Consider the following 15,732-nt stretch of genomic DNA (forward strand, 5'->3'; position numbering starts at 1 on the left):
CCTTCCAAGTCAAACAAAAATTACGAAAAACGAATGAAATTTACTCGAGTTCTATGTAAAATATACATAGGGCCCTAGTAGCATTTCACTTCTAAGGCCCTAACTCACGGTCCACTCACCCGATTTAAAAAAACTTTTTTTTCCTGGATTGGTATTGACAATACCTATCATTTGCCGTGTCATTTACATTTCCATCGTTTATTTTGCCATAAATATCACCAAAAGACCTTAAATCACTTAGGTGGTCACTAGTTCGACTATCTTTCAGGGAAAAAAAAAATTTTGAAATCGGATTTGATTTACTCAAGATATCGACGTGACAGACGGACAGACAAAATTTTTATTGCAGATTCGTCATCTATGAACATAGGCAAACACTTTGCCCTTACCGTCTGCTTCGAATTCCATCAATTACACACGGCATCGTAATCCTATAAGCCCCTTTGTACTTCGTACGGGGCAAAATATGTCGTATTTCAGTTGTCCAGTGCACAAAGACTATTTTCTCGCCTGCATTGTGAAAAATATGTTAAACATTGACTTCATAACAAACAAACTTTTTATAATTCACTAATGTGACACATCCCATTCTGCATTTAACTATTCATTAAATGCTGTTAGTAAGTACTGTCATTTATTGTCCTAACGTGCTTTATACCCTCATGTCATATAAGGTGTAGCAGTAAAATTCGCAACCAGTTTGTAAACCATGTATGAAATGAATGTTGTCCTGTGATGCGATTAACAGAGAAACCAATTTTTCCAGGCAAAATTAAATGAATTTTGAAGTCGACAATTGTATGAACCAGATTGTGATTTTTCTCTCGGACTTATAACATAAAAATAATGAAAGGGTTAATAGGCGACACACCCGCCGATTGCCTGGTGAATGAGTGAATGTAACAGAAACGGCTATTCTAGCACGATGCACAACATTTCTTTTTGAAATGAAATGAATATTTTGTCACAAATTAAGGCATTTAAATGAAAAGAAAAGCATTTGAATATTCATACATAAGCTCTGTCAAATGATAATCACGGCAGAGACAAAAAAAAATACAGAAAAAAAAACGGATGAATAAAGGAAAGCCTTTAACGTAACATAAAGGATTTCTGTAAAGTATAAAAATAGAGAGGAAAAAAAATGTTGTAAATGGAAATGGGAGTGGAAGTATAAATTTTCGAAAAAGGGATAAAAAAGAGGAAACGAAAATTATTTCCGAAAACTGCTGGAATTCTAGGATAAGACTGGGAGAATAAATTAAACCAACCAGGACTCGTTCCATTTATTTTTTAAGTCTTAAGTCGGACATACTGGAAATCATACTGGATCATAATGAGACGAAACCTAATTTTAACAAAGAAATGGCTATTTATGACCTTGAGTGCAGAGTACTTCACTTTACTAGGGAGGGGAAAAGTATTTCTCTCACTAGGGAATAGTATGTTTCATGATACCCCAATACTCACGCGCGAGCGAAGCCTAAGCGAAATGTACACATCTTATGTGTATTGGGGTATCATGAACGATATATTGCTATAATAGCTCAGAGTGTGTTGCTGCATGCCCAGAAAAAAAGTACTTTAATGTGCCTAGAGATGGAAAAGACACACCAATACACTCTCAGCATATACAGTATAAGTCACTCGGGAAAAGTCTTTCCCTAACTAGTGAAAAGAATTTCCATGACTAGTGAAAAGTCTTAACTATTTCCCTCACTAGGTATAGTAATAATGACAGCAAAAATACCCTAGACTTTCCACAATACCTCGAAGTGGAAGGAACTTTGTTTGCGATAAATGTAATCAATAGATGGCGTTTACAGATAACGGATATGTTGATACGACTTATCGAAGCTTAATAATTCCTTCCATTTAACCGTCTGAATGCACATATGTTGGGCAAGAGTAACATGTCCAGCTCATTCATTTCATTTATAAATTAAGACTTTCACATATCAATCAAATGTTCACGTGGAACGCTCTTCTTTTTTCCTTGCAGGCTATTGGCCATTCGGTAAAGTTTGGTGCAACATATACGTAACTTGTGATGTATTAGCATGCTCATCGAGTATTTTACATATGAGCTTTATAAGCCTGGGGCGATATATGGGTATACGGAATCCATTAGGTTCGAGAAACCATTCGACTAAACGTATAGCTGGAATGAAAATCGGAATCGTATGGGTGATGGCGATGATTGTATCCAGTTCAATTACTGTACTAGGTATGGAACGAACATTACTTTTTGATGAAATTTTGTTTTTCTTCTTGAAACTTTGGTGTGTGGAATATTTCAATTTAAAATTGGATTTTCTATCCGATGACTGCTGCCATTTCATTAGGTATACTTGACGTACTGAATATTATGCCGAAGCCCGATAAATGCGTGATTAACAATCGAGCATTTTTTGTGTTTGGTTCGCTGGTTGCTTTTTATGTGCCGATGCTGGTGATGGTGGCAACGTATTCTCTGACTGTTCGACTGCTAAGTAAAAAAGCTAAATTTGCTATTCAACATCCGGAAGGAGAAATATTTCGCAGGTAAAAATACTTTTTCTCTACTTCTTCTTCCTCATGCCACTTCATGTTGCTTACAGCTGAAATTCCATTAAAAATTCTTAAATTGATTCTCGAAACTTTGAAAACTTTTATTCTTGTTTACCATGTCGTATACAAAAAAAAAAGTTCTGCTATTACCGTCTGGTACACTATTAAAAGAGTGACATTCGAAATTGTTTGTCGAAGAAACTAAATTCAAAATGTAAAAATCAATTTTAAGAACGAGCGACAAAAAAACTTCCGTTTTCAGATACGCTGTTAAACCGCAACAACCGCAACAGCTGCAGCAACAGTCCCAGCAACAAGATCATCAAATCAGCTGCACGAGCACAAGTTCCCAGAGTGCATCGGCAATGGAAAGTGGAAACGTTCTGTGTCAACGCAGACCGTCCATGATGCAATCGCAATCGCAGCAAACGATTTGTTGGCGAACACAAGGAGTGAATACCATATCAGAGCGGTAAGAAAAAGTGAAAATTTTCTCATTAGACGTACGTTGACTATGGTTGTACGGGTTTTACTTGTTGTATGGCAAAGATCAGGGCCTATTTTTGGAAAATTAATTTGCTAAAATTGGTTTAGGTTGTCCAAAATCAGCTAAGAGATGTTTGCCAAGTTCTATCTTTTAGCAAAATAAAATTTCAAACCCTGGCAAAGGTATTTCGCAGGTTTGTTCAGCGATGATTTTTCTGGACATCAGCTGATTGTTAGCAATATTGTCTACATTAATTCTGCTTCGAGTAAAAATTGGTTGTCAATCAGTCGAAAATAGAAGTGTCAATCGAATTGGAATCCAAAGGTCTTTCAATATACATTTTCACGCCTATCGAAACATAATTTGAAACCCATCTATTAAATCTAAACTAATCCACTTAACATCAGTGTATCACTAACTTCTTCCAAAAGATGGATCTTCACTTTCATCTACTACTTCAATTGTTCTACAATTAGTTTTGATATACAAATCTCCTGAGTCCAGGAACCATTCGATAGCTACAACAGAAATAAGAGATGAGATCTGGCTATTGTGATCTTAATATAGTAAAATGTATGTTAAAATTAATGAAGTAATAGATTTGGTTTCAATCTGCCAAAAATACTTTAATCAAAAGAAGTAACAGATTATATGTCTGTTGTCAGTGAAAGATTGTTTGACGACAAGAAAAAATCAAAATCGGCTGAAGAAGTGTTGTTTTACCTCCGCTTGAAACAACTAATTTTGAAGATCGAGTTTTAGAAAGTTGGAAGGGATTTATCGTTTTTTGCACAACCTTCTGTCAAACATCAATAGAAACACGAAAAATAAGAAACTCGTACATCGGGCATTCACAAAATATTGTCTTAATTAAAAGATTTTACAAAAAGAAAATCTATGGAAATAGCCCTTCCGACTCAATTTCACACCCAAATCACATCCACTCTGAACTTAGTTAAACGTGGCTTAACGAAGAAAATCATCGTTAAAGTCGTTAATCGAAACATGAATATAGTTTTTCAAAAGTCAAATCGCCTAAAAAAAGTTAGTGTCAGTTGCATAGCACTGCTCCTAGCAAGAACACTGAATTTGGAGGCTTAAGTAATAAAAGCTACAGCTAAGGATTGTATTGGATGTTTTAACCCAAACAACGAAAAAAGTCATCTATATGTACAAAAAAAACACAGTGCTTAGCCTACTGTGCTTTCATCAGCCTCCCAATATTTTCATGCTAGAAGCAGTGCTGTGGTCGATTGTGAACAATGTAATAATTTCGGTAATTTCGATGTGATTTAATCTGGATTTTTTGCGGGAACGTGCTTTTTGTGTTTTTTATCAGTGCATTTAGCGGTTGACCTAAAATATTCGTCGAAGCCACAGATCCAAAAAAGGTGCTCAATAATAAGAAAATGTCGACAGTAATCTTTTCCGGTTTGGCAGAAATGCTTTCATTTAAATGCGTTTCCGGTGAAATAAATTATTACGAAAGCAACCACTTTTGCGAAGCCTTACGATGACACCATTAGTTGGTGTTCGTTATTGCATTTGCAATTGTTTCAGCGGTGGCGAGAAATAGTAATTCATACAACCGAGCGATAATAGCTATTTTCATAATAAGGTAGTAAATGGGAGTGTTTTGCGCAAAGCCTCCATTTACTACCGTGTTAGGAACAAGGTTTTATCTACTGTAATGTCATAATCACAATTAAAAACTAATTTAAAAAATCGAACTGAAACATCAACACGCCATGACACCATCATAATATTCATATTCCCCACAAAAAAATCTCAGATCTAGCACACTGTCAAGAATCTGCCAATTTCCAGTGAATAAATGTAAAATTATCGAAGTTCGCCGTGAATAAGTGAGAAATTATCGAAGTTAGCCGTGCGGAAATGAGACATCATCGAAATTTTCAGTTCATAAATAATTGACGTTCTGAGAATGACGTCTTCAAATCTAGCTCATTTTGGTTCTAAAAGTGTCACCAAATTGTGAATATTATGACATTACAGCAGATAAATGCTATTTTAGCTACTAGATGTGTTGAATGTCACTCGGGGCCGAAATGCTGTACTATGTGTCATTTTGATGTGAAGAGAATGTATTTCCCAACGTTGCGTCGTCGTACTAATATCTTAACATATTTCATTTTGTACACTTACATGCTTACAATTTGCATGGAATTTACTTAATTTTTTTAATTTCTGTGAAAGCTTCTCTTTCGCTGGAAATGATTTAAACAAAAATGCATCGCAGTTTCAGCATTAACAGCACAAAATTAAAAGTGGCTTAAGCTTTCCATTTGTTTATGTTTATCTGATTGTAGTGCTCCAAACATAATGCGAAATTGTTGTATTGTATACAAACAGTAAAATGAAAGTGGAAAATTAAATGTAAGAACAATAAATAAAGACTCAAATAGACCAGATGCAAAAATAATTCTTTGTTTTTTTTCCAGAAATGTTTGAATTCTTAAGTTTCGGTTCGTCGGAAAAGACGTTCGCAATTATTTTGCTTTTCTTTTTCAGTTTATTTTTTAGTAAATTGAATTTCAAACTGGATTATTCATTAAATGTTCAACAACATACCTTATGCACGCACATAATTTTCGCTTGCATTTCAATCTTTTTGTAATTTAAATGAAATAGTTTTTACGCTACAAGAACTTTAATAGTAATTTTGCTAACTAATTATTAATTTTACTATGCTGGTGCATGTAATAAGGCTATTACATGTATAGGCAATAACCTTTACATCACTCGCATAGTAAAACGTCGTACTACACACGGAAATTAAAGTGATATCTCGTATCACGATGAGTAAAAGTACCTCGGGCTGCCGCCCTCGGATACTTTTTCTCATCTGGATACGAGATATCACTTTACTTCCCTTGCATAGTAATGTACTATTTTTTTGTGCACCGGACAACTGAAATACGACATATTTGGCCATGATTTTTCGTTGGTAAATGTCAGTTTTCTCGAACGATATATTTTGCAGGAAAAAACTTCACATTGTGTACGCAAAACCCCTATTTACTAACGAGTTAGCAATCTGTATCCCCAACATCACTGATGTTAAACATCAGTGATGTTGGGATACATCAGTTTGTGATATGATGCATGTTTCGTACGATTTTACGTAGAATGACAAGTGACACCGAGACAAGTGGGCGTTGACATTTTTGGCTGGTGTCAGTTTAGCATTTTGAAAATCCAGTATCGCGAATGTAAACTTTTGTTTTTATTATACATTCATTACCGTAAAAATATTGTGTGGACGCGTTTTTTCGAGTGTGGTTTAGGATAAGAGACAAGGTCTCAAGTTTCAAGTGTTTTTTATGAATTGTGTCGCATGGACCTGTCAATCCACTACAATATGTATCTGTCAGTGTGTGATAGTATTTTACATGCTTTTGTTTTTCCTAGGGTCGAAAGTGGCTTATTACACACCTAGGGAAAATAAGAAATTTTGTTTAGGTTTCGAAAGCATGTAATCGTATTTTACATGACTAGGGATAAAAAGATGAAAAGTAGAGTTTTCGTGTGAATTTTATTGTTCCGTGGCGTAGCCGATGTCAATAAACACACTAAAACGAGACTTTTCATTTTTATCCCGAGTTATGTAATGGATTTTCCATGCTGATGGCGTCGAAAGTAGTGCTTGAAACATGAAAAGTACGGTTTTCGACGCATGTAGCATACGTAAAATCCATTAAAAAACTCGGGATAAGAGTTGAAAAGTCTTGCTATCATGTAAATGGGGTTGTTTTTCGCTATAGATGTGAGATTGCCGATATGAGCCGAAGGAGTGTTTGACAACATATAGTTTGGGCAAAACACTCATTTACTATAGTGTTAGCAACAAGATTTTATGCGCAGCAGTGGGATCCACATTATTTACAAACGTCAATTTACGCACTAGTACGTAAATATGAAAATACGCACTAGTTGACTATTATAGTCAACAAAAATTTTATTTTTCGTCACTGAGAGTAATCTGCTTCCTGCGTGTACGATAACAAATCCATCACTCACGCAAACTGTATTATTATATTCACTTTTTCGACACATTCGAATTTCCGTTCGTCTCTACTGAACAGTTCTTCGACAAGTTTTACCTTGGATATTTCTGTCGAATGATTGTTCGTATTCATATTCATCAGCACGGCGATACCGTCAGGATAGTCATTTATTTGTGGATAAAGTAATTATGTTCCACGAATCTAACTGTTGGACTTCACTACGACATTCCCAAATATTTGATATCACATCCATCTTGGCAATTCACTTCATAGATCGAAAGATGTTCAGTTCAGATGTGCTTTAACTGAAGGTAATTAAAAATTGAGTTGAAACACTTCCAGCAATTTTTGCCTGTCAAAAATGTTTTATTTAATGAAAAAGGCCATATCTTATCACCTTTTGTAATAAGACGCTGTACTCGTTACTTGTGCGCTGTTTCACCGCACACATGCAACGAGAATAGATATATTCGACACAAGAGACACCATCTCTTAGTATCGTTAGTCTGTGGTCTGCGATAAATTCAGCGCACGTTCCAAATCTCTAATTAAATCATTGCAATCTTCCAAACCAACCGATAATCGAACGAAGTTACTGGTAATTCCCAATGTTGCCAGTTGATCTAAATTCTTTCCGTCTGCCCACCAAAAAGCTCTGATTGACATGGAAAGGAATGAATCAACAAATTGTTTAAAATACACGAATTTGTATAGTGATCTTACGGAATTGAGGCAACGCTTTCCACACCACCAAGGCTTCCGCATAACATTATGATTCTCAATGCTAGTAAGAACTTTCTGGTGTTCTTGTAGCCTCCTTTCACATAAAATGATATTATCCCACTATGACCATACGACTGTTTCAGAGCTAAATGATGCTGTGGATGAGACGGTAACGCGGGATGAAGAACTTTTTCGATTGCAGGATGAGTTGACAGAAACTGAGCAATTTTGTATGCCGATTTTCCATGCTGTTTCATTCGTACAGCTAAGGTCTTCAACGACCTTTGTGCTTGGTAGCAATCGAATGGTGACGATATTGCACCATGAGCTATAGTGGATAAGTTATTAAATTCATGATTGTTTCCGAATTGGAAATGAATACTTTGCTGAACGTATTTCAAGCGAGCGTAGATTTCTGGATCATTTAGTACAATGGCTCCCATAATTAGGTCGGAATGTCCACTTAAGTATTTCGATAAAGAGTATAGGACAATGTCAGCACCAAGTTCTAACGGACGTTGATAGTAGGAAGTTAGAAATGTGTTGTCTACAACAACAACTACCTGAAACGGTATACGATCAATAATGGAAGGTGCATATTGAAATCATTCATACATTCGGATGAGAGTGCGCAATTTCGCAAACACCTTCAATGTCTAACACGTTCAGCAATGGATTTGTGATTGACTCCATCCAAATCATCTGACGGAAAAAACTTCAAATTTTTGTTCAGCTCCGAATTGATAGGCTATTGCATCTGCAAAGCGACTCACCCTTGTGTTGGTTTTAATTCCCTGCCTCACATTGTTCAGGTCTGTAAAATCAACCGACTCAAACCGAATTCCTTTATCCTCCAAACTTTTCAAAATATCCGGTGCCCCAGAATAGATGCCTTCGGCACACAGGACATGATCGCCAGACGCCAAAATCGATGTTACGGATGCGGCTGCGGCTTGACCGGAAGAAAATGCAAGACAATAATTTCCGTTATCCAACGAGGCCAAACATTTTTCCAACAAACTTCGTGTAGTATTACTCGTTCGACCGTAATGGTGTGGCTGTACGGAAGTATGTAGAATGTAGTACTCAAATAGAGTATTTCCGGACTATTCACTTACAAGAAAACTATCTGGTTCTTCCTGCCGAATTATGGTAGTGGTAACTATAGGCTGAACGACCTGTTTGCCTGACCATGAATCCGTTTCTTGTTCCACATGAATTGCTTTCGTAGCAAAGCCTTCCACTTGTTTCTTGAATTCACTCATCATTGCGAGAAGTCAACAAACCCCTTGACAAAACCAGTCAAATTATCGTGAAACTGAGAAATCTTCAATACTTAAACCGTATTTTTAAGAGATCAGTCGTTATTGTCAGATTAAGTGTTATCGTTATCGACTAAGAAAAACTATTATTAACTCGCATAACAGGTGCGCACTATCGGACCCGCCGAATTTCTGAGCTATATAATGTGATGTAATGCTGGTTTCTTGTCTATTGAATGCTACTCTTGAGTTTTGTGTTGTTTAGAGACCAGAGAAATTCTTCATTCCTTGTTGAAAGTATAAAAAATATGACGCTATTGTATCACAGCATCAAATAGACACCACCAAAGCACTGTTCCTAGCATGAACTGAACATAGGAAATAATTGGAGGCTAATGGTGCAAGAAATAGGCTTTGTATTGTTTTGTTTAGACATAGACATGAGACATACACAAGCCATTCAAGTGTGCCGGTTTAAGTGACTTTGACTTTTAACGTCGAAACTACTTTTTATCACTAGTGACGAAAAGTAACTGGGGCTAGCGAGATGGATTAATAGATTTATAAAATCCGGAATAAATTGAAATTGTAAGATAAGTCATGAAATAAATGGAAAAATCACAAAATCGCTTCGCTCTTTTGATAACACCAAATCAAGTGACGAAAACAACCTCTTTTCACAACGTGTTGCATAAATTTAAATTACTTGCGGTTTACCAGAGACTCTTTTTGGGAGCACATTTTTCCGTATTTTCTTGAATTTGACCACACTTTCCTAAATGTTCCCATACCTTACCTTCCCTAATTTTCCAAAAAAATATTTTCCTGAAAATTTCGGAAAAATACGAGAAAAATATTTATCTATTTCGATGTTGTTTTTCGCATCCAGGACGAAGCGAGTGCCTCAAGAATGAATATTTACACATTTTTTTCCTAAAATATAATTTTTCAGAACGTAGGCGAGCAGTGCCGCCTTTTCCATATGGGCTAAATGGGCAAATGCCCGTGGCGCCCGAAGTGGAGCAGAAGAAAATGGCGCCCGAGGTCCTTAAAAAAATTAGCTTTACTAAATTGGCGCCTATTTTTCCAATTGCCCGATGGCGCTCAAAAGCTAAAAGCGAATAGTTATTTACATCCCTACGATAAATCAATAGACTTTGTTGTGTTATGTTTACCTCGGGACGAAATTGCACATCGGGGGTATTGTCGAGGCGCACAAGTAAATCGGTAAACAAATGAAAATTTCACAGCAAATCCATCCGAAGTTTCAGTGGAAGTGATAAAATGAGCATTATCCTTGGTTACACAAAAAATCTTACAGTTCTAAAGACGCGCATGTGAAGTTTTATTCTTCCGTAGATTTGACAAATGCAATTCGTATTATGACAATTCCATTCACTCACATCGTACGTTACTTAATTCTGCTGTTAATAATGAAAAACCCTCCACCCCCGATATGCATTAGGAAACAAGAAGAACACAAAAAAAGACAACGGAAAAGCATGAATAAATTTCCATATGCAGTCGACAAATTATATGCTTACTAAATGGATTAGATATTTTTTTTGTATACACAGCCTCCTTCTACTCCTGATATCTATATATGTATTACTTAATGCTACTCTTAGGACATTAATCTTGTTGTTTGTCATACAGTGTCGAGATGTTAACGATTCCAAAAGCAAATGATAACTTGAGAAAATCAGGGGCGAATCGAGCGAATCGAGTGACATTATTTTCTGTTTTACATACATAAAGCAAGGACGGTTTCTTGTGGGGACTGCTGTGCGAAGTTCTTCCGGATATTTGATGGGAGCCGATTGAAGTCGTCTTGGATGTACTGACAAATTTTAGCGTAGTACACCCCTCGATGAAAATATTCAAAGATTTTTGTTGTGATGAAAAAAGGTGTTATGTTATTGCTTCTAATAAATTATGTAAAAACAAGTATTACTTTCCTTGTCAAGTAACTTTTTTTTTCTTTTAAATTTACTTTTCGTTTCTAACAAATGAAAGTTACATTGATTTTAAATGACACGTTGTGTCCTTTGAAGTTAGAAAAGGAATGCGAAGTAAAAAAAAATTGTCCGTTCCTAACGTGATATCGATAAATTTCACTCGTTGCTATGAGAACGTGAGAAGTATACATGCACCTTCCATTCGTCCTAATTTTTTTGTATTTGGCCCGTGTTCTCCTAATTTTCACCCTCTGATATTTATAGTCGATAAAAATATTTCCGAATATTTCTTATCGTTACGAGCGTCACAAGTACACGGAAAGAAGTTGGATCAGAAGATCTCCACCAAGGTACCAAGAGAGATTTTATTACGAGTTTGTATAAAACTTGTAACAGACGAAGTGATCGTTTAAATAATTTCCTACGTCGACAGATTAAGGTTGGCTCGCCTAGTGTGTGTTTATTACATAGGTGGAAGCGCAAGTTTTCATGTATCAATGCATCAATGCTTCTAAAAATTAAAAATAAAAATTTACTGCTGACCAGTGGCGACTCGTTTGACGAACAAATAAATCGAAAACTGACTCTATTATACTAAGCTGAAGAATCTACATTGGAACGATTTTTAAACATCTTTTCATAAAACTCCTTTTCTAAAAATGGTGAGACGACGAAAAACCACCATGAATGCTTTAGGTTTCAATAAAAGATAGATTTGTTTGAGGTAGTGTGTTTATGATAACTTTCAGAGCTGGTCGAACTGTTACAAACAAATTCATTTTTTATTAAAAGCCTCGTTAAAAGCTGACACATTTGTGAAAGTTTTTGCGGTTCTACATTTTTCAAATAGGATTCTGATGAAAATATATCAAAAAACGAAACGCACAATGTAGGCTATATCGATGAAGCATCGATGCCTCTTAAGGCCCGTCATTGGGAAATGACAGGACAGTTTCCCGAAAATGTATGTAAAATTTTATCACAAAAATTCACCGAAAAAATTCAAAGAAACTCACCTCTTATGCTTTCCATTGTATTCGGGCATAGTCTCTTTAGGTCGCCAAGGCATATTTGAACACTAAAACACTTTTTACTCGATGCAAAAACAAAAAGTTTTTTTTTGTTTTGTCTCGACAAAAACACAGAAAATATTTCGACACAACTGTGACACTCCGCTACTATAAGTACTAGAATCAATGTATGATGTGTTCTTTTCGGCGGTAAAATATTTTCATTCAAAAAAGTGTCGGACATTTAAAAACAATCATCAAACGGTTGACAAAGGGTAGCGTATACATTTAATAATGTTCATCGGCCATTTTTTAAAGCTTTACGAGAGCTCAGCGGACATTCTCTCAACGATGGGAGAGCATTTATTAAAAATTTAGCCTCTCGTAAGACTGCGCTGAGCGTAAATAAATGTTCGTTCCTCTTTAGTAAGCTAAGAAGACTTCGCGAAGTCTAATTATGCCACCTCTTTGAATAAAAATATCGGCTGAGTTCTAATAATTCTTCGCTGAGCTTTAACAAACCTCCGCTGAGCTCTAATAATTCTCCGCTAGGCTTCAAAAAGTGTCCGTTGGGCCTAAGCAAGTTGCAGGAAGGCTTAATGGAGCGAATCGGACACTCAGCGGAGATCTGCCAAAGCTAAGTGGAGTCTTATTAAATCATAGCAACAATTATTAGGTATCCGCTGATGCTTATTGAGTGTTCGCTTAGCTTCATTGCCTTACTACAACGTGCTTAGGTCTGACGGACTCTTACTGAAGCCTAGCGGGGAATTATTAGAACTCATTAGAGTTTTGTCAAAGCTGAGCGGAGAATTATTAGAGCTCAGCGAAGGTTTGTTAAAGCTCAGCGGAGAATTATTCGACCTCAGCCGATATTTTTGTTCGAAGAGGTGGCATAATTAGACTCAGCGAAGTCTTGTTAGCTTACTCAAGAAGTGGGAGAGGTTACAATTTTAATAAATGTCTACCATCGTTGAAGTGTCGGACACTTTTTTGAATGAAAATATTTTACCGCCGACGTGAACACAGCAAACATTCATTCTAGTCCTTATAATAGCGAAATGTCACAGTTGTGTCGAAATATTTTCTGTGTTTTTGTCGCGACAAAACAAAAAAAAACTTTTTGTTTTTGCATCGACTAAAAGTGTTTTAGTGTTTAAATATGCCTTGGGGACCTAAAGAGACGGTGCACGAATACAATGGAAAGCATCATGGGTGAGTTTCTTTGAAACTGGACCCTTTGCAAATTTGTAGCCTACGTTTTTCGATGATTTCTCTCAACCAAAATCTTTTTTTTTTTTTTTTGAAAATTATAAAGCCATAAAATATGGTTCTTTTAACGGTAAAATTAATTTATGGGTGACAACTTATCGCACTTGGAGGAACCTTTGTAGATTGTGTAAATTTATGTAATCTACACTCTACAGATTTCTCCGAGTGGGATAAGTTATCACCAACAAACCAATTTTTTCTTTAAAAGTTGTTTAGGTATTATATGTGACGGTTGTTGGCATCAGTTATCGACAATGATGACAAAATTAAGCGATGAGCTCTTATTTAACAAAATGCATTTTCAATCGAACTAAGTAATCAACTTCAAATAAAATTGAGCCTGAATTGAGGCCATGTAGAAGTGTGATAATTGGCGCAATTACTTTGTCACAGATTTTGACTTCTTGGCAAAAAAATTTGTCACAGCGGACAGTTTCTTGTAACGACATTTTTGTATCTAATAAACCGAAACGGTTTTTGTAAAAGCTTCAAGCCTGTTTTCCCTGTAGTCCGGGCTCTTATGTGATTACGCGCGCTGGGTCACATAACGAAAATGTGACTATGGGATGTGGTGGTGGATGAATCAAAGTTTTACAACTCTTTTTCTGGGTATCGTGAACCGGTTATTCCGGTAAAAAAAAAACTGTTTAGTGTAAAATTTGAAACTATAATATGTCCGTTAAAATGTTCTGAAAATTTCAAATAATTCGAAAATCAAAAAATTCGGATTTTTTTTGTAACGTTTCAGAATTAAAATTCAAAAAAATAAACCCTGGTCGAAAGCCTGATTCACTGTCGACAATTTATTAGAGAAATTTCTTACTGGAATATTAAGAGTGTACCTGGGTTTTCCCCCAAAAACGTAACCAAAACGCTAATAACTTTGACCCGATTTTTCCTGGCCAAACTGAATATGTTATATCACAGTTACCAGTAATCATCAAACCTTTGTTACACATAGTTTCCAATAACTTAACTTCGAGTAGAAATGTCGGTCGCTTTATATATTGTTGCCAAGAATTAATTTCTTTGTCAACAGTCGATGTGGAAATTCGGCATTGATCTGATTGCGAAATAAGTTCAATATTTGTTGCTCAATCGCTGCTTCAGTACGTTGCTCATATATATATATATATAGTTCGAGGTTATGGCAGTTACGTATAGTAGAAATGAAATTGTAATTTATGAGACGAAGCACAATAGGAAATCACTCGAAGGATTTTGTCTTCGAATGAAGGTATAAAAAATCAAAAAAAAAAAATCAAATTACATCCAACATAAATGCGGGTACTCTCTATGATTCGTTCTTTTCTTCATATTGAAGATGGATTTTTCTACTTACTTTGTTCATAGCAAAAATGAAAAAGATGAAATTCGGAAAGTTCTTGGTAAATAAAGCAGATTCCATATCAAGAATCAAATAGTTTATTTTTCGCATTCACATCTGTAAAGTAAAGTAATTTGGAATTCATGCAGCAACGTCGGTCGGTCGTAATGTTTTTCTGATGAAGGAAAGGAATTGCTCTTGGATTTCCTTTCTTTTTTTTCGTTCCCTCTTCGGATAATGTAAAAGAGAGATTGCACACAGCGTGCGGCTATATATACCTATATATGAAATATAAATAATGAAAATGATGATAAATTTTCTGTTTGCATTCGAAAAATAGTTCGATCTTTGAAAGTTTGAGTAATACACTTCGGGGATGTTATTCCCATAACTTCAATTTATTGAAGTAAACTCGAGCCAATACGGAAAATTATTTCCTGCAATTGAATATCCGGATCGATGTTGAATAGTCGGCATAAAGGGTATAATACAGTTTGATGGAAAGCATTTCGTTTAGTACAGATAAAGAAAGGCAAGAGAAGATATGATAAATGAACGACCAGCAATTTGTAATGAATATTCACGAACGAACACTTAATGTGCAATTATTGAAAGCGAGGGATTTTTTTTATTATTTTACTAATCACCGTCGATGATATTGGACGATAGTATTTTTAGACCCGTACGAAGTACTGGGGTCTTATAGGTTTACGCATACGTTTGTAACACGTCGAATTGGACTCCCTGAGTAAGGGGAAACCTATTGTGGTTGTCTAGAGATGCCAAATCCGCGAAAAAAAAAAATGTCCGTCCGTCTGTCCGTCTGTCCGTCTGTCTGTCTGCACGATAACTTGAGTAAAACGCATCCGATTTTGAAAATTCTTTTTTTTCCGTTTGGTAATGTCAAAAGACAGGCTAAGTTCGAAGATGAGTGATTTTGGATCGACCCCTCCCGAGCTGTGGCCCAATAAGTGCTTTACGGTTTTTCGAAGATATCTCCGGACATTTAAACGTTAAACTTGTAAGTGATACGTCAAATAAAAGGTATTTACAATACCGATCGACAAAAAAAAAGTTTATGGAAATCGGATGACCGACTCGTGAGTTAGACCCCT

At 35.9% G+C, this 15,732-nt stretch overlaps 1 protein-coding gene across 3 annotated transcripts in view; it reads left to right on the forward strand.

Annotated features, from left to right (window-relative positions):
- Positions 1-15,732, forward strand: part of LOC119076405 (5-hydroxytryptamine receptor 2A) — a 128,295-nt gene that overhangs the window by 102,124 nt on the left and 10,439 nt on the right. For all 3 annotated transcript variants that reach the window (XM_037183132.1, XM_037183133.1, XM_037183134.1), the window contains 3 exons: positions 2,003-2,227; positions 2,346-2,544; positions 2,813-3,022. In XM_037183132.1, the coding sequence (XP_037039027.1) occupies positions 2,003-2,227; positions 2,346-2,544; positions 2,813-3,022 (634 nt within the window). The remainder of the gene's footprint in view (positions 1-2,002; positions 2,228-2,345; positions 2,545-2,812; positions 3,023-15,732) is intronic.

The sequence above is a fragment of the Bradysia coprophila genome, unplaced genomic scaffold, assembly GCF_014529535.1.
Source record: "Bradysia coprophila strain Holo2 unplaced genomic scaffold, BU_Bcop_v1 contig_232, whole genome shotgun sequence".
Lineage (NCBI taxonomy): Eukaryota > Metazoa > Arthropoda > Insecta > Diptera > Sciaridae > Bradysia > Bradysia coprophila.